We start from the raw sequence: 24,307 nt of genomic DNA on the forward strand, positions 1-24,307 counted from the left end.
TGGGCTCTGCTGACATCATGCTGCAGTAGAGGGGCTGGGCTGGGGCAGGGAGCGGAGCAGTGCGAGCTCGCTCCATCCATCCCTCCCTCCCCGCTCTGAGGGGCTGCGAGACCAGCCGGCCACCTGCTCAGAGCTCTGCGGCTCGGCGCCCTGCCCTCCGCCCCACAGAAGGCTGAGAGGAGTGAGAGCACAGAGGGGCGGCTGCACATCACCACGGAGCAGGAGGGAGCCGGCTTCCAGGATGGGCTACCCGCCGCCCCTCGCCTCCCTCTTCTTCCTATGTGCCTTGCTGGCCAGCAGTTTCTGCAACAAAGGTGAGCGGAAGCCCCCCAGGGCCAGGTGTCCCGGGGGGATGAGGGGTCCCTCCGGCTTGTGGGCTGGAGCGCAGCGCTCGGGAGCTATCTGCTCTCCAGTCATGTCAAGCGATGACACGCAGCTGCGATCAGCTCATCAGATCCAGCTCCTGGCATGGCGGTGTCTCCAGCTCCCAGCTTGGTGCTGAGCGCTCTGAAGGATCCCTGGTTCTCTCTGTTCATTGCTCCGGTTCCTGTTCACATTGTCACTCTAGTCCTGTTACCCACTTTCCTTCTCTGTCTCCCTCGCTCTTTCCAGCTCTTTCTCACGTTCTCAGGTCGCCTAGTTCTTTCTTCCTCCGAGTTTAGTTCTTCAATTCTTTCCCTCCCCACATATCCTTCCTTTATTTCAGCTCTCTGGCTGTAAGTACCTTGCTTTTTGTTTCTGTCTGTTGAAATACAACACGTAAAATAATTGAGCTATCCAGCACCACACAACATGCCTCTATCTCCATCCTTTGATCCTAGAATTGTCCTTCCAGCATCTGTCTATTTGATTGATTTAAATGGAAATATGTAACCTATGTGAGTTGCATATAAGAGCAAGAGTATTTTATGTGCTAAATATGGGGATGCCAACCTAGAGCTCATACATTCTGAGCATGGATGTTGTCCAAAAACACAGAGAGAGAGGTTACAAGATCTATGGCTGTAGGCACAGATGGGGAGAGAGAGAGAATAATTTAATAGGGCAGAGTAGCATACAAGGGGGCAGAAGGGATGCCTAGGAACAGGGAGTTCTGGGCCCCTTCGCTCCCCATCGGAAGATGCAAAGCTGGTTCTGGTTACTGGGTGCAGAGCTATGTGTGTATCAGTTTTGGAGGAGGTAACCCCTTATTATTAATTATTATTATTATTATTTATTATTATTTGTACTGCGGTAGCACCTAGGGGCACAATCATGTATCAGAGCCCCCTTGGGCTAAGTGTCCTCCATTTCCCCTTGCATCTGCCTTTAACAAGTGTCTTTACCTCTCATGGGATCTTCTTGGAGGTGGCAAGAGCCTTCCTCTGCCCCCAAATCTTCCCATGATCCCTGGAGACTCCCCTCCCAAGAAATCACCCCGGTGCCTTCCAATTGAGGGACGGATACAGTCAAGATTTATCCCTCCACCATCAGCTTGTTGCCCCAGCAACGGGGCGTACCTGGTATTTACAGCCATCTATTCCCACCTCTATTACATAGTTTATAAATCAGAACCTGCCTCAGAGTGGAACGGGATCGGGGCTTTTCTGTGGGAGGGTAAGGTGAGGTGTGGAATTGCACACAGGAGGGGGTCCCGTTGCATACTGATGAGAATAAAGGGACAATGGATGTTTCTCTGGGTTTCAACACAATGCAGCGTTAATCAATATGGTGAGATATAAATCCCAACCCACAGCCTTTCCTGCTACGCAGGCTGGATGTCCCCTTCTGATGCACCTTAGTCCTGACCTGGAGCCCTGCTTGCTGCCTGAGTCCTGGACTTGCTACACACAGCTCTGCCAATGCACCTCAATTCTGATCTGTGGAAATGAGTGGCTGACTCTTATAGGGGTCACGCTGAATCAGGACTGATCCCAATGTCCCAACATGGTGCAAGGCAGAGCTCTGCTGCAGGAAAGCACCCCTATATTAGAAATGGTGCCCTTGAGGTGAAAGGCTCTGTATCCTTTTCCCCAACCCCTCTGAGCCCATGCTGTGTGGTCGAGCATTGCCTGGGTGTGACTGTATCCTTGTCTCCCTGGACAGGGGGTGGGGTAGGATTAGCTGGGAGATGGGGGTTGAAACTAGGCCATTGCATTATAATCCCTGAGACCCATTCAGCAGGGATTGGATGGTGGGGAGGTGGTGTTCATTTGTAATGATTTTCCTTCTCCCTCTCACTCCCTTCCTCCTCCTTTCTCTCTTTCCCTGCCCCGGAGCTTGTGTGATAAAGATTAATTTGCTATTTCTGGGCCTGTGACATTTTTCAGAGCCTCCTGTTGGCTGCTGTCTCAAAGCTGAGTCTGGCCAGGCTCCAGCCAACGAGATTAGCACTTCGGGCAACAAGGAGGGGCCAAGGGAATATGGGACATACCATGGAGCCAGGGATGAAGGAGAAAGGGACTCATGGAGTGGGACATATGCATGGAGAAAGCAGCACAAAATATCTATTCTGGAGCCCTTCAATTCCTGGCCCCACAAAGAGGTGGGGCAGAAGTGGTCAGGTTGCTCCTCGGGAATATTCCCTATGGAGACCCTAAGGGCGGCTCTGTCCTTTAATAATGACTTTATTAAGCTGGGGGCAGGGTGGGATTTAGTTCTTTGAATCTCTCCTCAGAACTTGACTCCTCCAGCCTCTGGAGAGTTGCTGTGGCTCTTGTCTGAGCTCCCTCCTAGGAATGAGGGCCCCAGGACAGAGCACAGTATTCCCAGTGGAAGCTCTCCAGAGCCACATAGAGTGGGACTATCCCTCCCTACCCCTTATCAGCCTACTTTGGGCCCCCTTTATTTCAGGGTTGAGCGTGGTGCCCCCAGCCTGCATCTAGGGAGCCATTAGCTCTATGATTGTGGCTAACTTGTTCATATCCTCCTCTTCCTGTACCCCCAAACCCCCTCAGCAAACAAGCACAAACCCTGGATTGAGGCTGAATACCAGGGCATCGTCATGGAGAATGATAACACAGTCCTGCTCAACCCACCGCTATTTGCTCTGGACAAGGATGCACCATTGCTCTATGCAGGTATCTGGGTAACAGGCTTGGGGTAGAGGAGATGGGGCGGACAGAATCAGAAAGAGAGAGAGGATTGGATTGTCGCTCAGCACAGGAACTTTACAGCACCTCTGGCAAGGACCCCACCGCAGGTTAGAACAGTGTATGGGCTGCCCTAACATGCACCAGTTGCCGGTGGACCTGGGAGCCTTTCACAAAGCCAGGAACACCCTGGGCAAGACTCCTGCTTCCCCTAGGAATGCCCTGTACTGGGGGCTTCTGCAGAAGGTGATCTACCCTGGTAACGGGTGTCAGCAATGGTATAAAGAAGCCATGAGGCAAGCATGAATCCACACGCAGGGAGATAAAAATGAGAGCATGATAAGGGAATGGGTGAGGGAGAAAGGAAAGGGGTGTTCTCAAGATGAAATGGGGGGGACGGGACATAAGAACGGCCATAATGGGTCAGCCCAAAGGTCCATCTAGCCCAGTATCCTGTGTTCCGACAATGGACAATGCCAGATGCCCCAGAGGGAATGAATAGAACGCGTAATCATCAATTGATCCATCCCCTGTCTCCATTCCCAGCTTCTGGCAAACAGAGGTTAGGGACACCATCCCAGCCCATCTTGGCTAATAGCCATTGATTGACCTATCCTCCATGAACTTATCTAGTTCTTTTTTGAACCCTGTTATAGTCTTGGTCTTCACAACATCCTCCGTCAAAGAGTTCCACGGACTGACTCTGCGTTTTATGAAAAAATACTTCCTTTTGTTTGTTTTAAACCTGCTGCCTGTTAATTTCATTCGGTTCTTGTGTTATGAGAAGGAGTAAATAACACTTCCTTATTTACTTTCTCCATACCAGTCAAGATTTTATAGACTTCTATCATATCCCTCCTTAGTCGTCTCTTTTCCAAGCTGACAAGTTTGGAAGAGGGACATGTTGCAGAGAGATGGTGAGGTGTGGTGTGGATGGGCAAGGACTGGGTGGAAGGGGAAGGTAACTCCTTGCTGTCCTCATTGTCCTGTTCCTCTTCCCCTTTCTGTCTCTCTCCCTCTCCTCCCCTGCTCTGGGGGACACCAGGTGAGATATGTGGCTTCCGGATCCATGGGGCAGGGGTGCCCTTTGAAGCTGTGATCCTGGACAAGGCCACGGGTGAGGGGCTGATCCGGGCCAAGGAGCCGATGGACTGTGAAGCACACAAGGAACACACCTTCACCATCCAGGCATACGACTGTGGAGAGGGACCTGATGGGACCAACACCAAGAAATCCCACAAGTGAGGCAGGAGTGGGGGGCTGTGGTGGCTGGAGCCTACCTCTTAACCTGCCAAAGCCCAAATGGGGCATTCAGTGTATCACAGAGACCCAATGTGAGGGGGGCATGGACACAAATGATTCATGCAGGAAACTAAAACTGCTGTGGGATTCTTTCCTCCAGTGTGAAGAACTCTTTCTAGAACCTCCAGTTCACCAGTCTGCATTTTTTATGCCAATCATTGCCAATAATAAAAGTGAGGGGACACCAAGTGTGTGTAGACTGTCAGTAACTATGGGGCTAAAATGAGTGACACCTTTGAAATGAGAGATGTCTGAGAGCTGTGTCCTAGGGGTCAGTGCTTTGTGCTGCTGTATAGGCCGGACCCCCAGGTTACATTACTAAGAACATAGGAATGGCCATACAGGATCAGACCAATGGTCCATCTAGGCCCAGGACCTGTCTTCTGACAGTGGCCAGTGCTAGATGCTCAGAGGGAATGAACAGAACAGGGCAAATTTATCAAGTGATCCATCCATTGTCGTCCAGTCCCAGATTCTGGTAGTCAGAGTTTTAGGGATACCCAGAGTATGGGGTTGCATGCATGACCATCTTGGCTAACAGCCATTGATGAACCTATCCTCTATGAACTTATATAATTCTTTTTTAAACTCCATTACAGTTTTAGCCTTAACAACATCCCCTGGCAATGAGTTCCACAGGTTGACTGCACATTGCGTGAAAAAGCACTTCCTTATGTTTGTTTTAAACCTGCTGCCTATTAATTTCATTGGGTGACCCCTGATTCTTGCATTATGTGAAGGAGCAAATAATACTTCCTTAATCACTTTCTCAACACCATTCATGATTTTATAGACCTTTATCATATCCCCCTTTAGTCATCTCTTTTCCAAGCTGAATAGTCCCAGTTATTTTAATCTCTCCTCATATGGAAGCTGTTCCATACCCCTAATAATTTTTGTTGCCCTTCTCTGCACTTTTTCCAATTCTAATATATCTTTTTGAGATGGGATGACCAGAACTGCACACACTACTCAAGATGTGGACATACCATGGATTTATATAGAGGCATTATGATATTTTCTGTCTTATTATCTATCCCTTTCCTAATGGTTCCTAACATTTTGTTAGCTTTTTTGACCGCTGCTGCACATTGAGCAAATGTTTCCAGAGAACTATCCACAGTGAGTCCAAGATCTCTTTCTTGAGTGTTAATTTAGACCCCATCATTTTGCCACCTCACTCTTTACCCCTTTTCCAGATTATTCGTGAATATGTTGAACAGCACTGGTCCCAGTACAAATCCTTGGGGGATACTGCTACTTACCTATCTCCACTGTGAAAACTGACCCTTTGTTCCTACCCTTTGTTTCCTGTCTTTTAACCAGTTATTGATCCATGAGAGGACCTTCCCTCTTATCCCATGATAACTTAATTTGCTTAAGAGCCTTTGGTGAGGGACCTAGTTAAAGGCTTTCTGAAAGTCCAAGTGCATTATATCCACTGGATCACCCTTGTCCACATGTTTGTTGACCTCCTCAAATAATTCTAATAGATTGGTGAGGCACGATTTCCCTTTACAAAAGCTGTGTTGACTCTTCCCCAACAAATCATGTTCATCTATGTGTCTGACAATTCTGTTCTTTACTACAGTTTCAGCCAATTTCCATCCCAGTCTCTCTCTCATGAGAGAGGCTGTCCCAGAGCTCCCTAGAGGTCAGTGCTGCTGTGTGGAGACCCAAATCTCATTCCCTGTCCTGGACTTTAATTCTTTGAGTGCTGGGATGAGGCTGGCACCCCCTAGGGATCAGTGCCTTGGTCTGTCTTGCGGAAGACTAGGTTTCATTCCCTGATCTGGTCTCTTGCTTCCTCTATCACTGCCTCATCAACCAGCTGCTCATTCATCTCTGTCTCCATCAGGGCCACCGTGCACGTGCGGGTAAATGACGTGAATGAGTTTGCTCCGGTCTTTGTGGAGAAGTTATACCGTGTGACAGTGACCGAGGGGAAACTCTATGACCACATCCTGCGGGTGGAGGCCATTGACGGAGACTGCTCCCCCCAATACAGCCAGATTTGCTATTATGAGATCCTCACCCCCAACATCCCCTTCCTGATTGACAATGATGGTGAGAACCTGCCTCTGTATCCCTCTGAGACCACAGTTCACTCCATGTGCCCCCTGCCACCTCTGCCTGGTCCATTCCTCCATGTATGTGTGCTGTGTGATCCTTTTAGCTTTCCTTACATTCCTCCAGCCATCTACCTTGGAGTAGAGACAGCAGCCCTTTTGTGTTCAGAAGTGTTTCAGCATGTTACAGAGCACAACAAAATGACATTGCATGATGACATAACTTTTTGGTTCTGCCGTGTTTGTTATTGTGATGGCTCAACAATAAACCTTATTTTAGAATGAGACTCTCCTTATGCGTTGTGAGTGGGGAAATGGAGCAATGTTCTGCTAATGTGCATTTCTGTTTCCTTCTCACTCTGTCTTCCTCTCCCTTCTTTTTCTCTTTCCCTGTCTCTTGACTCTTGTCTTTCTCTCTCTGTCTCAGTCTCTCTGCTCCCCCTCATAGAATCATAGAATATCAGGGTTGGAAGGGACCTCAGGAAGTCATCTAATCCAACCCCTTGCTCAAAGCAAGACCAATCCCCAATTTTTGCCACACATCCCTAAATAGCCCCCTCAAGGGTTGAACTCAGAACCCTGGGTCAATGCTCAAACCACTGAGCTATCCCTCCCCCCAATACCTGTCTCTCTCTCTCTCTCTACCAGGGAACATTGAGAACACAGAGAAGCTGCAATACAGTGGAGAGCACCTATACAAGTTCACAGTCACAGCCTACGATTGTGGCAAGAAGCGAGCATCTGATGATGCCGAAGTGGAGATCCAAGTGAAGCCCACCTGCAAACCCAGCTGGCAGGGTATGAAGCCTCCTCTCCCACTCAGCTCTTACCATGACTTCCTTCTCACCCCTAGCCCCTCCCACCATGGCCCAGCTACCCCACCCATACCAACATAATCCTACCCTGTCACCCTATCCCCTTCCTTCTCATACCCTAACTCTTCCTCTATACCTTCCCCTTTCACCCTTCCTTCGTCTCCCCAAACCCATGCAGTGTAAAGACTCTCCACCGACCCTAATCTGCCATGGTAGTGTAAAGATCCTAACCTCTGACCTTTCACCTTACCCACCAACATCTTCAGACAAACACAAAGCTGATGGCAAATGTGTACAAATTTTCATGTATTTGCTTAACTACAGGCAAACTCATCAGACCCATGTGCTGTCATCCTATTACAAACACCAGTGTGGGGAGATCCCTGCTTGCATCTGTGGGAAGTCTTGAGTGTTTGCCAGGTGCCATATTATAGGTGGGGCTGGTCTATTATTAAGGTTGCCCAATGCTATCCATTATATGACCCTGTTTTCAGTTTCTTATAACTTTGCGAAACTTTAACTGTTAGGGCTGAAATTTCCCATGCCTGTTGCCTGCCTCTGCTTGAATTTTTTTTTTTTTAATTTCAGCCATTTCCAAATATGTTTTAAAAAATTCTAGTGACCTTTACTTTGGACAGTTCTAGAGCCCCTGTGCTTTGGAGCAAGGATTGAAATTTGCCAGGGAGTGGCCATTGTGTCAGGGATGTGCCCAGTGATGAGCGGCCAAAATCTTAACAACCGGTTCCCTCCTCACCCCACGAGGGGGTCGTGGCCCACCCCGGCCCCAGGGACTCCTGTTCCATCCAACACCCCGTGTTCCTTGATGCCCCCCCGGATCTCTGCCCCATCCACCCCCATCCCCGTCCCCTGACTGCCCCCAGAACTGGGCAGGAGGGTCTCATGGGCCACCATAGTGAGTGCCCACCCCGCCCCTAAGAGCCAGAGGGACCTGCCGGGGGGCGAGGTGGGGAGTCCTGGTGGTGCTTACCTGGGGCAGCTCCCAGGAAGCATCCGGCAGGTCCCTCTGGCTCCTAGGGGCAGGGGAGCGTAGCTAGGGGGGGAGCAGGGAGAGCGGTCGCTCCCCCCACTGATCACATCAAAAGTGGTGCCTTAGGCGCTGACTCTGTGGGTGCTCTGGGGCTGGAGCACCCACGGGGAAAATTTTGTGGGTGCAGAGCACCCACCGGCAGCTGCCCGGCCCCAGCTCACCTCACCTCCGCTCCTCCTCCTCCCCTGAATGCACCGCCCCGCTCTGCTTCTCCGCCCCCTCCCCCGGCTTCCCGCGAATCAGCTGTTCGTGTGGGAAGCCTGGGAGGGCTGAAAAGCAGGCAGCAGCTTCGCACTCAGGCTCAGGAGGCAGAGGTGAGCTGGGGCGGGGAGCGGTTCCCCTGCACGCCCCCTCCCGGGTTACCTTCTGCGGTGCAGGCGGCCCTCCTCATGCTCCCCCACCCCAGCTCACCTCTGCTCCGCCTCCGTCTCCCTGGGCCTGAGTGTGAAGCCGCCGCCTGCTTCTCAGCCCCCCGGCTTCCCACGAATCAGCTGCGGGAAGCCAGGGGTGGGGGCGGAGAAGCAGAGCAGGGCGGCGTGTTCAGGGGAGGAGGCAGAGGCAGAGCAGAGGTGAGCTGGGGCCGGGTGCGGGGTGGGGCGGGGAGCTGCCGCTGGGTGCTCTGAACCCATCAAATTTTCCCTGTGGGTGCTCCAGCCCTGGAGCACCCACAGAGTCGGTGCCTAAGGTGCCACTTTTGGCCAGTTGTTAAATTTAGAAGCCCTTTTTGAACCGGTTGTCCCTCGGGGGACAACCGGTTCTAAAAGGGCTTCTAAATTTAACAAGCGGTTCTAGTGAACCAGTGCAAACTGGCTCCAGCTCACCACTGGATGTGCCTTTTGCTGACCCTGTGAAAACCCAACCAGATCTGGCCAAGTTATAAGGCTTTGAAAAATCACAGTTTGCTCATGCTCAGCACAGACTTACCGGAGGTTAACAGCTAAAATCTCCAAAGACCCCATCCACACTGAGCATCCTCCACCCCCTCCCAGCTCCTAGTGCTGACTAGGGTTGCCAACTTTCTATTGGCACAAAACCAAACACCCTTGCCCCGCCCCTTCCCCAAGGCCCTGCCCCCGTTCACTACATTCCCCCATCCCTCTGTGATTTGCTCAGTCACTTTCACTAGGTTGAGGCAGGGGGTTGGGGTGTGGGAGAGGGTGAGGGCTCTAAATGGGGGTGCAGGCTCTGGGGTGGGGCCGGGGATGAGGGGTTCAGGGTGCAGGAGGGGGAGTTTGTGGGGGGGCTCAGGGCTGGGGCAGACGGTAGGGGCTCAGAGTTGGGGCACAGGCTTACCTCAGATGGCTCGCAGTCAGCAACGCAGTGGGGCTAAGGCAGGCTGCCTGCCTGGGCTCCGCAGCAACCACAGACTGGATTTTTAACGGCGCGGATCCCTTTTTGACCAGGTGGTCCAGTCGAAAACCAGACATCTGGTCACCTTAGTGCTGACCAGAGTGCATGTGCCATCTCCACAGAATGACTGAGCATGTTCCATCCAGTCCAGGGCTACAGGGGCACACCAGACTTTCCCTGTAATTGCTACTCCAGGGGGGTGGGGCTGGACACTGGAACTGAGAACAGGAAGCCTGTGTCACCTGTGGTCTCAGTCACTCCCACCCTGTGCTGGCACTAGGCAGCATGGAGGAGGAAGCCATCTGATTCAAATGCAGAAGGTACAAAAGCTGGACCTGGGGTGCTGCTGGGGGAGTAGACTGGGATAAGATGCTGGGTGGGGGGCAGAGGTTAGGACTGGAGGCCATCAGGGGGCAGAGATTGAGAGCTGGGAGCCAGAGGTAAGCAGAGACTGGGACTGGCTGGGCAATGAGACTAGGTCTGGGAGCCATGGGAGGGAAATTTGGAGGTGGTGGGGAGGGAAAACTGAGATTGGATGAGGAGCTGAGGGAAGACTTGGCAGGGCAAGGAGACTGGGAGCATGGGTAGGCTGGGACTGGGATGGGGAGTCTGAAGGGGTGAGGCTAGAATTTACTGGACAAGAAGCTTGGGACTGGAATCAGAAGCCTGACAATTGGAGACTGGGACTGATTAGGAGAGGAAAATGGTTCTGGGACAAGGAGCCAGTAGAGACAGGACTGGGATTGGGACAAGTTGGAAGGGATGGGGCAGAAGGGGTCCAGTTTGAGGGGGAACAGACAGAAGAGTCAGTGCCCACTAGAGTACACTCTCCTCCAGAGCCTGGAATGGAACCCAAGATCTCAGAGTCTCACCATTCCTCAGCTGTCAGCAAATACCTGGTAAACCCACTGGCAGAGTGTCCCACCCTGCTCTAGTTCTGGTCCACACAGAGGATAACAACCTACTATTGCTCTCAGTTACTCCGTTAGCTCAAGTGGCAGGGGTCTTTGTGTTGGATCTAAAGTTTCCAACCCTGCTGAGGAACCATGAGGGTGTCAAATTCCATCATGTGTAATCATATTCTGTTTATTCAGTTTTCTTTTTTAAAAACCTAGGAAATTACATTAAAAAAACCCTATGTTAAAAGAACATTGTCTGCAAAGTCTCACTCAGAAGTTAGGAAATGACAGTATTAAGGTTGCATTAGAATAGTCTTTAATTGTGTGATCACTTACTCTTTTTTTTTTCTTTTTCTTTTTTTCTTTTTTTTTTTTTTCTATAGAATCCCTGTCTTATTCAGAACACAGAATTGGCCATCATCTGAGATAAATCAGGGCTGTATAGGGAAGAGGGCTGTTGTCTGTAGGACCCTTGCCTCATTTGTTGCAGAAATTGGAAGGCATGTACTGAAGGAAGCAGGGAGTTGCAGGAAGAGAAAAGAGGGTCTCATGGTTAAGGCTGCCTTGGAGAATTGGATTCTATGTCTGCCTCTGCCACAGAATGCCTCTGTGATACTGGGCAAATCACTTCATAGAAGATTAGGGTTGGAAGAGACCTCAGGAGGTCATCTAGTCCAGCCGCCTGCTCAAAGCAACTAAATCATCCCAGCAAGGGCTTTATCAAGCCGGGCCTTAAAAACATCTAACAATGGAGATTCCACCACCTCCCTAGGTAACCCATCCCAGTGCTTCCCCATCCTGCTAGTGAAATAGTTTTTCCTAATATCCAACCTAGACCTCCCCCACTGCAACTTGAGACCATTGCTTCTTGTTCTGTCATCTGCCACAACTGAAAACAGCTTAGCTCCATCCTCTTTGGGAACCCCCCTTCAGGTAGTTGAAGGCTGCTATCAAATCCCCCCTCACTCTTCTCTTCTGCAGACTAAATAAGACCAGTTCCCTCAGCCTTTCCTCATAAGTCATGTGCCCCAGCCCCCTGATCATTTTTGTTGCCCTCCGTTGGACTCTCTCCAATGTGTCTACATCCTTTCTGTAGTGGGGGGCCCAAAACTGGATGCAGTACTCCAGATGTGGCCTCACCAGTGTCGAATAGAGGGGAATAATCACTTCCCTCAATCTGCTGGCAATGCTCCTACTAATGCAGCCCAATATGCCTTTAGCCTTCTTGGCTAATGGCATATCCAGCTTCTTGTCCACTATAATCCCCAGGTCCTTTTCTGCAGAACTGCCACTTAGCCAGTCGGTCCCCAGCCTGTAGCAGTACATGCGATTCTTCCGACCTAAGTGTAGGACTCTGCACTTGTCCTTGTTGAACCTCATCAGATTTCTTTTGGCCCAATCCTCCAATTTGGCTAGGTCTCTCTGGACCCTATTCCTACCCTCCAGCATAGTATCACCTGCGAACTTGCTGAGGGTGCAATCCATCTCATCATCCAGATCATTAATGAAGATGTCAAACAAAACCTTTGGGGCACTACGCTTGATACTGGCTGCCAACTAGACATTGAGCCGTTGATCACTACTCATTGAGTCCGATGATCTAGCCAGTTTTCTATCCACCTTATAGTCCATTCATCCAATCCATACTTTTTTAACTTGCTGGCAAGAATGCTGTGGGAGTCGGTATCAAAAGCTTTGCAAAACAGACTTTTCACAGGTGGTCACTAATTGTGTGTTCCTTGTTTTCTGGAGTCTGACTTGAGACACTGGGTCTGATTTGCAGAAGTGCTGGGTACTCACAGCTGCAACTGAAGTTAATGGGAACTGTGCTCTGAACATATACATTTCTATATAATGCTAAGTACTCTGATTTTTCAAATTGGTGTTGGTGTTTCAAACAACAAATTGGGTGTTTCAAATTGGGCACCCAAAATTAGTGCTCACTTTTGCCCTTAATCTCTCAGTGCCTCAGTCACCCAGCTGTAAAATGGGGATAATACCACCCCTTTGTTTCACAGGGGTGTTGTGAAAATAAATTCATTGATGTTTGTGAAGTGCTCAGATACTGTAGTGATGAGTGCCATAGTAAAGTCCATGGGGAAATTAATTCTGCCTTCAGAGCAGGGTTTCAATAGTATGCAGTAAATGAAGCCTGGGGTCAGATATTGAATTACATGGAGAAAAGAAAGTATTGAATAGCTGCTTATTTAAAGAGCCCCCTCCATACTGTGCACTGAATGAAATGGGTCCTGTGGAACAGTATGTGATCATGTCACTTAAGATTGTGCCATAATGTATGTGCACAAGGAAGCAGAATTTCTGGCATATCCTAACTTGTGAGTGCTTGGCTTTGCAACCTTAATGTAAGTTTTTATGTGTGTTTATTATGAATACTGTATTTAGGTGACCACTGATTTTGGGTGCTTCAGTTTGAGACAACTTGGGCCTTTCAAAAGTGCTGAGCACACACAGGTCCAGCTGAAGTCAGTAGGAGCTGGGAGGATTCAGCACCTCTGAAAATCGGGCTGAGAGATGTCAAAAATCCAAGGGTCTCTGTGATATCCATCAGTACCAGGGCTATAAACCCACAAAACCCACTCTCTAATCTCCTGTGAAATCTCCGCCTGTGTTGACCCCAGCTTTAGAAAACCCAGTGGACAGGTTAATTTTTCAATGTGGAAAGGGCCAAAAATCTGTCATTTCCAGGGAAAATCAGTAGTGGTGGAGGGTCTGTGCCAGCTGCCCTGACCTGGGAAGGCCTCAGGGCAGGACCCTTAACTCCTCTTTCTCTCTCTCTCTCTCCTCCAATAGGCTGGAATAAGCGGATTGAGTACATGCCAGGTGCAGGCAGTCTGGCACTGTTTCCCAGCATCCACCTGGAGACATGCGATGAGCCGCTGTGGAACATCCAAGCTACAGTGGAGCTGCAGACGAACCATGTGGCCAAGGGGTGTGATCGTGACAACTACTCAGAGAAGTCACTGCGCAAACTCTGTGGTGTGCATTACTCCTTCCCCAAGTGGAGCCAGGGTGTGGCGGGGGGTTTACCCTCCCTCACCCCACTCCACGGGGAGCCAAAGGGATGCAGACCTTCCAACTCCTGCACCAAGTAGAGCCTGGGGGATACCTGGCCCACCCCCACCCCCAGCACTGAGAGGGGTCATGGGACACTACCCACATACTGAGGGGAGAGGACCCCCTACACCTTCCTGCAGCCCCTGCCTTCCGGGGAGTCGTGGACCTGTCCCTCAGCACTGAGGGGAGCCACTGGAACAATCCCTGCATCCTTTCCACCAAAGGAGCCCTAGGCAGCTCCCTCTGTCCCTCTCCTGATATCTCCCACTGTCCTGAGCGGAGCTGCCGGGAACCCCTCTGCATCCTCAGAGACCCCTGGCACCTTTCCAACCCCATGTCACACTCCACCCAGCCCCCTCTACTCTTCGTCCCGGTGAGTCTGTCTCTGCCTTGACATCTGTCTCTATCTCCGTTCTGTACCTCGGTAGGTGCTGCCTCAGGTGAGGTTGACCTGCTGCCTGTGTCCAGCCCCCTGGCCAACTGGACGGCACGGCTCTCAGTGCATTACAGCCAGGACAGCAGCCTCATCTACTGGTTCAATGGCAGCCAGGTGGCCCAGGTGCCTGTGGGCATTGGGGTGGGTGCTCACGAGAGGCTCAGTGACCACTTCACCCTGTCGCTGTGGATGAAACATGCTGTGGTGCCTGGCAAGGGCAAGAAGGAGGAGGAGACAGTAATCTGCAGTACGGTGCAGAGTGGTGAGACACCCTGGAGACAGACCCTCTTCCTGTGAGACTGATACTCCCCACCATGAACCCTCAGAATAGACTCTCCTTCCAGATGGGAATCTCTTCCCAAGCTCCAGACTAGAATGGATCATTCCATCCTGGTGGGATTCTCTCCCTGCCCCCTTCCCCAGCCAGGCTGGGCTCCATTGTAAGTTCTGGGAGCAGCCAGCCCCAGGAGAGATACCCTGACCATATTGTAAGGGAGAGGGGGTGGAAAGGTTTCTTCTGCACTATTCTGACTGCAAGGCTCATGTCCTGTGTGATGAGTGGGTGGGATCTCAGCCCAGTTGCTCAAGCTAACCCAGCTCTCTAAGGGTCCCAGGCTAGTGCTTTGTGGAATTTTCTTTGATCTTTCATCTCCCTCTATGCCCCCTCTCCCTCTCTGCAGAGGATGGCTACTCTCACTACTCCCTGGCTGTGCATGGCTGCCGAATTGCTTTCCTATATTGGCCTTTGCTGGAGAGTGCGAGACCTGTCAAATTTCTGTGGAAGTTGGAGCAGGTGAGGAAGGATCTGCCTTTCTCTGTCTCTCTCTTTCTCCCTTCCTCTGCTTGCTGATCTCTCCTTCTGCCTTTCACAGGTCTGTGATGATGAATGGCATCATTATGCCCTCAATCTGGAGTTCCCCACTGTCACACTCTATGTGGATGGTGTGTCCTATGACCCTGCGCTCATCCATGACAATGGCCTCATCCATCCCCCGAGGCGGGAAATTTCTCTCATGATCGGAGCCTGCTGGGCTGGTGAGTGCCCCCCCTCAGTATTGCCCCAACGAAAGGGTGGACTGGAGAGGAGGCAGAAGGGTCCAGATGTTCTACCTAATGCCAAGCAGTGGCCAATGCAATGAGAGCACTATGGCCAGCTCAAGAGGCATTCTCAGCATCAAAACCAGTGTGGTGCCCCCCAGTGGACCAACCCAACAGTGTCTTGGTGCAACTCAGTGGGCAATGGCAGTACAGGCAGCATCCCTGTGGATACCTGCACCTGCATGGATCCCCTCTAGGGTCAGAGGGGAGTTCAGTCTTTGTAGTCATTCAGTTCTTGGCCTCTGCTAAGGCTTCCAACAAGGCGGCCACTCAGTGCCAAGAGTGACGCTGGTTTCGTTGATGAGGGTTCCTATATCATTAGGAATTGAACTGAGACACCTCAGCTCATTCCAAATGGGAGGCAGGGTGGGAGGGCTGTGAATGGTGTCAGATAGGAAAAGACTCTAGGCCACTACAGACTTGGGGCCAGATTGGAGCCAACGCCCTGGAGATGAAAGGCTCCTTTCCCCAGTTCCCTGTTTTCCTGCAAGGTATATTCTAGTCCAGGGGTGGGCAAATGACGACCTGGGGGCCACATCTGGCCCTTCAGATGTTTTAATGTGGCCCTCAAGCTCCCGCCGGGGAGTGTGGGCCAGGGCTTGCCTGGCTCCATGCCATAGCTCCCAGAAGTGGCGGCATGTCCCCCTTCCGATTCCTATGGGTAAGGGCAGCCAGGGGGCTCTGCACGCTGCCCCTGCCCCAAGCACCGCCCCCATAGCCCCCATTGATCAGGAACCATGGCCAATGGGAGCTGCAGGGGTGGCGCCTGCAGACAGGGCAGCGTGCTGAGTCCCCTGGCTGCCCCTACGTGTAGGAGTCAGAGGGAGGACATGCCACTACTTCCGGGAGCTGCTTGAGGTAAGCACCACCCGGATCCTGCCCCCTCCCCCCCTCCTGTGCCCCAACCCCTTGCCCTAGCCCTGATCCCCCTCCTGCCCTCTGAGCCCCTCTGTCCCAGCCCAAAGCACCCTCCTGCACACCCAACCCCTCATCCTCAGCCCCATCCCAGAGCCCGCACCCCGAGCTGGAGCCCTCACCCCCTCCCACACCCCAACCCTCAATTTCATGAGCATTCATGGCCCACCATACAATTTCCATACCCAGATGTGGCCCTTGGGCCAAAAAGTTTGCCCACCCCTGTTCTAGTCCCTCTACTCAGAACCCTCAGGACTACAGCCAACTAAATGTAGCTGCAGTCTGTCTTCTCCACAGCAGGACTGAGCCCCATCTTGCAATCATGCCTCCTCTTGGACAGAGATCCTCTTATAGCACAGCACCCTACCATGTGTAAGCCACAAAAATTGTTCCGCTGCCCTGTGAGTTCCCCCTGGAATTATCTAGCTTTCAAATGGAAAAGCTAAGTGGCCTGTGAGAACTGGCTAAGATCGATAAGAAACATCAATCCATTAAGTTCATAAGGTCAATATTGTTGGGAGGCAGAAAAAACCCTATACATTCACCTCCACATCTGTCAGCCATCTGACTGTCCCCTCCCGGCTCTGCAATGTGAGGCCTTTGCTACTGAAGGGCCTAGTGCTGAGCAGAGTGTGCCAGCCAGGTGTCTCTCTCTTCCCTGGCTGACACAGCCCTCTTGTCTTTCCTGACCTTATAACTCACCTGCTCCCAAAGGCTGATACTTAGTCAATGATCGGAATGTTTTCCTCTTGCAGAGGAGAAAACCAAAGAGAAAATCAGAGGGAACGAGAACTCCACAGATCCTACACAAGGTATGGACTGGGGATGAGGACTGCCCCCTTCTCCATCACGCATGACTTCCGTCCGCTTCTCGCATGGCATTTGTTCCACACAGCTCCCTCTCCCACCCCATCTTTTCTGGGAGGAAAACTCTTGTTATTTGGCAGCATACTGATCTCTGTGGAACGTGAGAGGACTGGTGCAGGGATCAGTGGAGCCTATTTTGGGGAGACTCAATATGTTTATCCTGTGGGAAACAGGTAAAATGGTCCCCACTCCTGATCATTAAAGCTGGTCACTGAGGACAGTGTGGGAAATGAAGAGCAGGGACACAGAAAATGCAACCTCTCCCTAAATTATCTAATGGGGATCTGACATTCTTTACGCCCTCATGAGAACCACAATGAGCAAAACAAGACTGGGTGGGGGAAACCATCTCTGTCAAGGGCTCTGTGTCTTGGCAGACACTTCTCTCACTCTCTCCATCCTTATCTGCCTTAGTCTCTTTCCTTTTATCTGGGTTTCCCAGACTTTATTCCTCCCCCTTCCCTTAACCCCTCCTCTTTGTTGTCTTTGTCTTTCCCCATCCCACGCTCACTTTTGTCTCTCTCTACCTCCTGCATTCCTGTCTCCCTCACACTCTCACTTTCCTTCTCTTCTCTCCATCTCTGTTGCGTCTCTCTCTCTTGCTTCCCCTCCCCACCCCCCGCACTGTCTCTGTCTCTCACATCCTCCTCCTCCTCCTGTGTTCCCCTTAGGAGACCCTCTGCTGATTCACCACTACTTCCATGGTTACCTGGCTGGCTTCACCATGCGCCCCGGCAGCCTGGAGAGCCGGGAGGTGATTGAGTGCCTCTATGCCTGTCGTGAGGGGCTTGACTACAGTGACTTTGACAGCCTTGGCAAAGGGATGAAGGTATGCCCCCTCCTCAGCTCGCATGAACCTCCCCCACTCTCCCCTTCTGCCCTGTCTCCTGCCGCACCCCAGGAATCTCCCTGTACTCCTCTTCTGCATCTCTTACTCCAGAATCAAAGCATCCACAAGGGACTCTTCAGTCCATTCTTTCCTTTCCCCCCCCCCGCATAGGTTCATGTTAATCCCTCCCAGTCCCTGCTCACACTGGAGGGTGACGATGTGGAAACCTTCAACCACGCAATCCAGCATGTGGTTTACATGAACTCGCTGCGCTTTGCCACGCCTGGAGTCCGGCCGCTCAAGCTCACCACCACTGTCAAGTGAGTGCAGGAACTCCAGGTGGAACCTCTCCCCCAGGCAAATTGGAGGGAATCTGTTGGAGTGTTATCCTACAATGTATCCCTTTGTAGCTCATAGCAAGTAGCACCTCATGCTAAGCTCACCAATCAGACAGGACTGTATTGTTAAAATTCACTACCCTTTGTTGTTTTTTAATTTGGGGTTGATAATCTCAAAATGTACAAGAATAAACCTAAAAAAAAGTAGGAAAATTTGTCCCAGTATATTTTGGGAGTATAAATATAAAATGGATACAGAGCCATCACCAATGGCACTTGTGCACTGGCATCTGGTTGGACACCCCATTCGCTCGTGTTGGCTTTTGCTCTACCTATGGGTTGGAGCTTGTGGTGATGATGACATCACAGTGCCATCTCTAAATGCAATGGTGCAATTCCCAGAATACCACTCTGCAGAGCACAGAAGGTTGTGGGGAAGCACTTAGAAGCTGGCAGTCACAAGATGGTCCGCCCCTTGCCAACAGTACTAGAAAGGCGAGTTACCCCCTCCAGAATGAAGCTGGCAGACATTGGTGTGTAGGTACTAACACTCTGTCCCATTCCTCTGTCAGGTGCTTCAGTGAAGAATCATGTGTCTCTATCCCTGATGTGGAAGGCTACGTGGTGGTGCTGCAACCTGATGCCCCCCAGATCCTGCTGAGTGGTAATGCTCACTTTGCTCATCCTGCATCAGACTTTGAGAACCCTGATGGGGTCCCCCTGTTCCCTGACCTCCAGGTCACCTGCTCCATCTCTCACCAGGTGAAGGCCAAGAAGGATGAGAGCTGGCATGGCACAGGTGAGTGGGGCACATGGAAAAGAGGCTTACTCACAAACAGGCAATGAGAACACAAAATAGGAAGTATTGTTACTTAGAAATTGGAAATGATGTCACTAGAACAGAAAATGACGTCTCTTAGTTACAGGAAGTGGTGTCACTACCAACACAGAAACAGAAAATAATTTTGCTTAGAAATAGGAAACAGTGTCACTGGAAAAACTTAAATGGGAAGTGACATACTTAGAAATAGGATGTGGTGTCACTTGAAACAGTTCTCTGTATTCCCAGAACCCTGTCTCTTTCTTTTCTTTCCCTATGTTCAGCTCTACCCCACCCAGTTTCCTGCTTACATACTCACTCCGTGCTCCTCTCCCAGTCTCCTGTCCCCATCTGCTCCCACACTTTACCTCCCTTTCCAGAATCCATCACCTTACATTTTAACTCTGCCACCCCTATTGCCCTGAGCTCTCCTCAGTCTCTCCTCCTTCTCTTTAGCCTCTCTCCTGCTCCCCACATGTCCCTGTCACCCTTAATCTCCTCTAACACCACACATTCCCCTGAATCCCCCCCATCTCCTTCACCACACCATGTTATCTTGCTTCTCAGCCTCTTCCTGCATCCCCTTCAGATTCCCTTCCTGCACCCCACAGTCTCCTACCACACTCCTTCAGCCTCCCTCCTGTTGCCCACATTTCCTACATTGCTCTTAGCACCCTGTCCAACCTCCCTAGAGCTATAGCCATCTTCCCTGAGGGCAGCCTGGCTTCAGTTCCATTTAAAAGAATGGGGATTAGTGGCCACTTTACTAGGGCAGCCTTACTTCCCCATGCAATTATGACTGTATTGACTGAGGATAGGTTGGCTTTAGCCCCATTGAAAGTAATGAGAGATGGTGGCCATTTTGAATAAGGGAATATTTAAAAGAGTTATGCCAGCATTTTTAAGATCATTGTGTGGAATCTTTTTTTTAAAGTCTCATGTATCTGAGCTGGTAACACTGCAGTATCAACAGAACCATTCCAGGCAAGATGTGCTGTCACTAAAAATCCCCAAAGTGTCTCATTCTTAGAACATGAAGTGATTGTTTTAGCAAGCAGAAGCAATGTCATTAGAAGCAAGAAGTGGCAACCACACCAGCAAATAACATGACAGACAGGAAGATACCACTCAGTGAGAACTGCCAACAGAAAGTGACATAATTAGCATGACGGCATAGTGCAGCACAGATGTGATGCAGACAAGGTCTCTTATTAAGTGGGTATCATGAGCTCTGTCCATTTTGAGCGCTGGTTTTGCTTTTTTTATCTCTTGATCCCTGTCTCTATACCTCTTAGTGACAGACACGCGAATGTCAGATGAGATTGTCCACAACCTGGATGGCTGCGAGATCTCCCTGGTGGGAGATGACCTGGACCCAGAGAGGGAATACCTGATCCTGGATGGAGCATCCCTGCAGCAGCGGGGCCTGGAGCTCATCAACACCTCTGCCTACTTCACCATCACAGGTAGACTCTCCCCCAGACAGGACTTCCTGTTTCCTGTCTCCTCCACTTCCTGCCAGTCACAGCCAAAAGAATTGCTTGCCAGATGTTAGAGATGGAGAAGCCTCATTACGCTGACTGAGACCAGGGGAGGATTTGTCCTGTCCATCCGTTCCCTGGACTCTTGGTTCTTAGTGTCCTGAGTGATAGGGCTCTGGGTCTGGAAAGGGAGGCGTTACCCCAGGCTCACAGGGCTGCGGTGCGGGATCTGAGTTCCTTTCCTTTGATTCAGTTGTACTCTGCTCCCCTCCCCTTGTGGTCTGCACTTCTCCATTCCAGAAGTGTTTCCCATGTTGCCTCTGGGTGGCAGTGGATCCCACTGGTTGTGTGCAGGTGCATTTCCTAGTGGGGGTTTGGAATCCGACATGTGTGACTGTGGCTGCTGGACCCCACCTTACCTTCCCTGGACATTAATGACAGACACTAGGGATTTCCTGGGCCCTTTGAGGTTGCAGACACCTCAAGGGAGCCACACCTAGCTCCGCTCCCTTTTAGGTATGAGCCTGGTTTGTCCTTCCCACACAACTTTTCTTTAGGCTCAACAGTGTTGTGTCAGGTGGACCTTGATCATTTGGAAATGGAAGCTCCCTTACCCCACACCTGAATCTGTCTCTCTCTACCCCTGGCCCCAGGCGTGGAGAGCATTGCGGTGTATGAGGAGATCCTCCGCCAGGTCTCATACCACATCAGACATGGCACTGCCCTCTATGAGAGGAAATTCTGCCTTTCCTGCACCGAGATGAATGGACGCTACTCCAGCAATGAGTTTATTGTTGAGGTACAAGGCCATCAATGACTGTGTACGTGTGAAGGCCTGATTTCATTAAATCCAGAGACTGAATCTCTTCCTCTTCCCCTTCCACAGGTGAATGTCCTCCACAATATGAACCGGGCTGCTCATCCTAACCACATCCTCAATTCCCAGCAATTCATGCACCGAGGTCACCATCTACCAGAACTATCTGGGCACAGCCTGACCAACGTCCATCACAACTCCAGTATGCAACCCTGATGATCTGGTGACAGCCTACATGCAGAATTACCCCAGGGGCAGATTTGTGTAGAAACCTACAGTGACTCCCTGCTGGCATGTCAGGACTGACCCCAGTACTAGGCAGCACTGTGCTGCAAGGAGTGGTGTGATTGACTAAGCAGGGGGTGCTCTCCCCCGGAGTCAGGGCTGGCTCTGGTGTGGAGCTAAGGAAGAGGTGACGTTCAGATGAAATTTAAATCTGAAGCAACAGCTTCTCATGGTCACTGCAGATCTCCTCTCACTATTTCCCTGAGTCAGGTTATAAACCCTGGGCTCCTGGCAAAACCCAATACTGGGTGATTCCTTTCTGTCTCCGTATCCTCCCGTCTTAGTTTTAATCACCTAGAAGATTCTTCTTGGCTTTCTGTCACATACTGTCATTCATCAACTCCCAGAACTCAGTCCAGAAGTGGCTGCATTTTAATGCTTGGTGTAGTGGTTCATGAGGTTGGTTGATGTGCGTAATAGTCCTTTGAGATCCTCTTCCAGACAGGGCTAAGAAGAGTGGAGTGGCTGGGACTGCTTCATTTTACATTTCTCACAGGTTAAAGGCGAGACAGTCTGGGAACCTTTGTTTGGTCAGATGTTTGTAACCTCCTTATCCCTCCCCCTCCAGTGGTCCCCAGTGCAGCCACCATCATCATCGTGGTGTGTGTGGGCTTCTTGGCACTCATGGTCATCCTGGGCATCCTGCGTATCCACTCCCTACACCGCCAGGGGGCTGGGCACGAGGCTGCAGGGGCTGCTGGGGAAGGCCATGCAGGAGCCAGCAGCAAGGAGAGTGACATGTTCTGGGATGACTCAGCCCTCACCATCATCGTCAACCCCATGGAGGTGAGATGGGACGAGGAAGGTGGGGATGGTTTCTGGTTGGCAATTGATGCTCTACGCCAGAGGCAGGCAAACTTTTTGGCCTGAGGGCTGCATTGGGTTTGGAATATTGTATGGAGGGCTGGTTAGGGGAGGGGAGTGTGGTGTGGCCTGCCCCCCCCATTCCTCTCCCGCTTCTCACCCCCTGACAGCCCTCCCCCAGGACCCCTGCCCCACCCAACCACCCCTTCTCTGTCCCCTGACCGCCCCCGGAACCCCTGACCGACCCCCCAGCCAACCCCCCCTTTCCTTCCTTACTGCCCCCCCCAGGACCCCTGCCCCATCTAACAACCCCTTCTCCCTGTCCCCTGACTGCCCCCGGAACCCCTGCCCCTGACTGCCCCCTGCCGCCTTATCCAATCCCCCCTCTCCTTCCTGACTGCCCACCCTGGGACCCCTGCCCCCATTCAACCCCTCTGTTCCCTGTCCCAACTGCCCCCTGCTGCCCTATCCAACCCCCCCTCCTTCCTGATTGCCCCCCAAGACCCCTTCCCCCATTCAACCTCCCTGTTCCCCACCCTCTGACCACCCCCCTGAACTCTCCTGCCCTCTATCCAACCCACCCTGCTCCCTGCCCCCTTACCGTGCAGCACAGAGCACCAGGTTAGGCCGGGCTCTGCAGCTGCGCTGCCCCAGGAGCTCGCAGCCCCCACCTGGAGCATTGCATCAGCAGCGCAGTGAGCTGAGGCTAGGGGCAGGGATGAGCCTCGCAGGCCAGGGGCTCAGGGGCCAGGCAAGAGGGTCCCGCGGGCCGTAGTTTGCCCACCTCTACTCTAAGCCCTCTACTTACCCCCATGCCCCTTCTTCCCAGTCATACCAGAGCTGCCAGAGGAGGCCAGCAGCAAATGGGGAGACCAGAGCTGTAGAGGAAGTGGAGGAGGAGGATGACGACAGCAGCGACTCAGACACACCGGACACCCCAGGCAGTGATGACGGAGATGACCAGCACATTGTGGGCAAAAGAGATGGCCCCTGCTGCTACTAGGAGCCCTGTGCTGTGGGAGGAGGGAAGAGAGGATGCTAAACAGATAGATTCCCCACCACCATCACCCAGCCTGAGGGGGTCACTGCCCTCTTCCCCTTTTTCTCTCTCCTTGTGTATATAAATACACATTTCCCACAACCCCCCTAATTTCTCTTGCCTGTTTCCTCTTCCTCTGCCATTTTCACTAGGGGGATGGCACTTTCTACTCTTAACCCCTCTCTTCTTCTCCATAGCACCCCAGGAACACAGGCTGGGGCATGGGCTCCTTGCCCATACTCCCTCACATTAGGTCCCTCTCCTGAGGATGGGATAGTATAGGGACCCATGTGAAGGGAGTGGAGCGTTTAGGAGCAGCAGGGAAGAAGAAAACACCCACCAGCAAGGGTTGGGCAAGCGGGGTCAGCTGCAGGCCCCCACATATTATATATATATATATTGTATATTTTTTCAATGTTGTCATTTGAGGTTTATTCTTGTTTGATGCAAAAAACAAAAACAAAAAAAAACCCCACAAACCTGCAGCTTGTGTCGCTTTGTAAAATTGTCAATAACCCTAAACAAGTGAAGGAAGGAGGGAACGAGGTGGATTTTAAAATAAAAGGATTTAAAAAAAACAGACTCAAGGCCTCTGGGATTCTTCATTCTGAAAGGCAGAGGCTGGAGTGGGTACTTGAAGGGCAGCAGTTAGCCATATAGGCCCTCTTGACTGGCAAAATGGCATGATTTTCCAGCCTGTTACCTCCATTTAGGTAGCTGAAAACCTTAGACATTTGGTCCACAGCAGGGCCTTAGTTTTAGACAGTCTGGTCCCCCCGCAGTGGGTTCAAGGAGGTTGGGGGATTAGTCCCTCAGATACAGACTAAATTGAAAACATCAAATCTTATTTTTTCCCCATACACTTAAGTGTATTAACAAATCCCTCAACTTCAACGCTTGCATCCACCCTCTAAATGACATTCACAGGCACAAAACAGTATATTTCACA

At 51.3% G+C, this 24,307-nt stretch overlaps 1 protein-coding gene across 3 annotated transcripts; it reads left to right on the forward strand.

Moving 5' to 3' along the window:
• CLSTN3 (calsyntenin 3) lies at positions 1-23,940 on the forward strand. 3 transcript variants are annotated; one of them, XM_075119974.1, is made up of 19 exons: positions 4-314; positions 1,753-1,988; positions 2,937-3,059; positions 4,117-4,312; positions 6,232-6,440; positions 7,091-7,240; positions 13,366-13,551; positions 14,058-14,327; positions 14,746-14,858; positions 14,938-15,100; positions 16,834-16,890; positions 17,617-17,774; positions 17,946-18,094; positions 18,685-18,911; positions 20,228-20,398; positions 21,067-21,212; positions 21,300-21,432; positions 22,084-22,301; positions 23,149-23,940. In XM_075119974.1, exons 3-19 carry the CDS (start codon positions 2,984-2,986, stop codon positions 23,320-23,322), a joined length of 2,796 nt encoding a protein of 931 aa, XP_074976075.1. In that variant the 5' UTR covers positions 4-314; positions 1,753-1,988; positions 2,937-2,983; the 3' UTR covers positions 23,323-23,940. The 3 variants fall into 3 exon arrangements, 2 of the variants coding, with proteins under 2 accessions (XP_074976075.1, XP_048677246.2); XM_048821289.2 differs by lacking the exon at positions 1,753-1,988; XR_007352817.2 differs by lacking the exons at positions 1,753-1,988; positions 21,300-21,432; positions 23,149-23,940 and having other exon boundaries at positions 1-314; positions 21,067-21,299; positions 22,084-22,215.
• Positions 23,941-24,307: the final 367 nt, after the last annotated feature.

The sequence above is a fragment of the Caretta caretta genome, chromosome 1 (genome assembly GCF_965140235.1).
Source record: "Caretta caretta isolate rCarCar2 chromosome 1, rCarCar1.hap1, whole genome shotgun sequence".
NCBI classification, from domain to species: Eukaryota; Metazoa; Chordata; order Testudines; family Cheloniidae; genus Caretta; species Caretta caretta.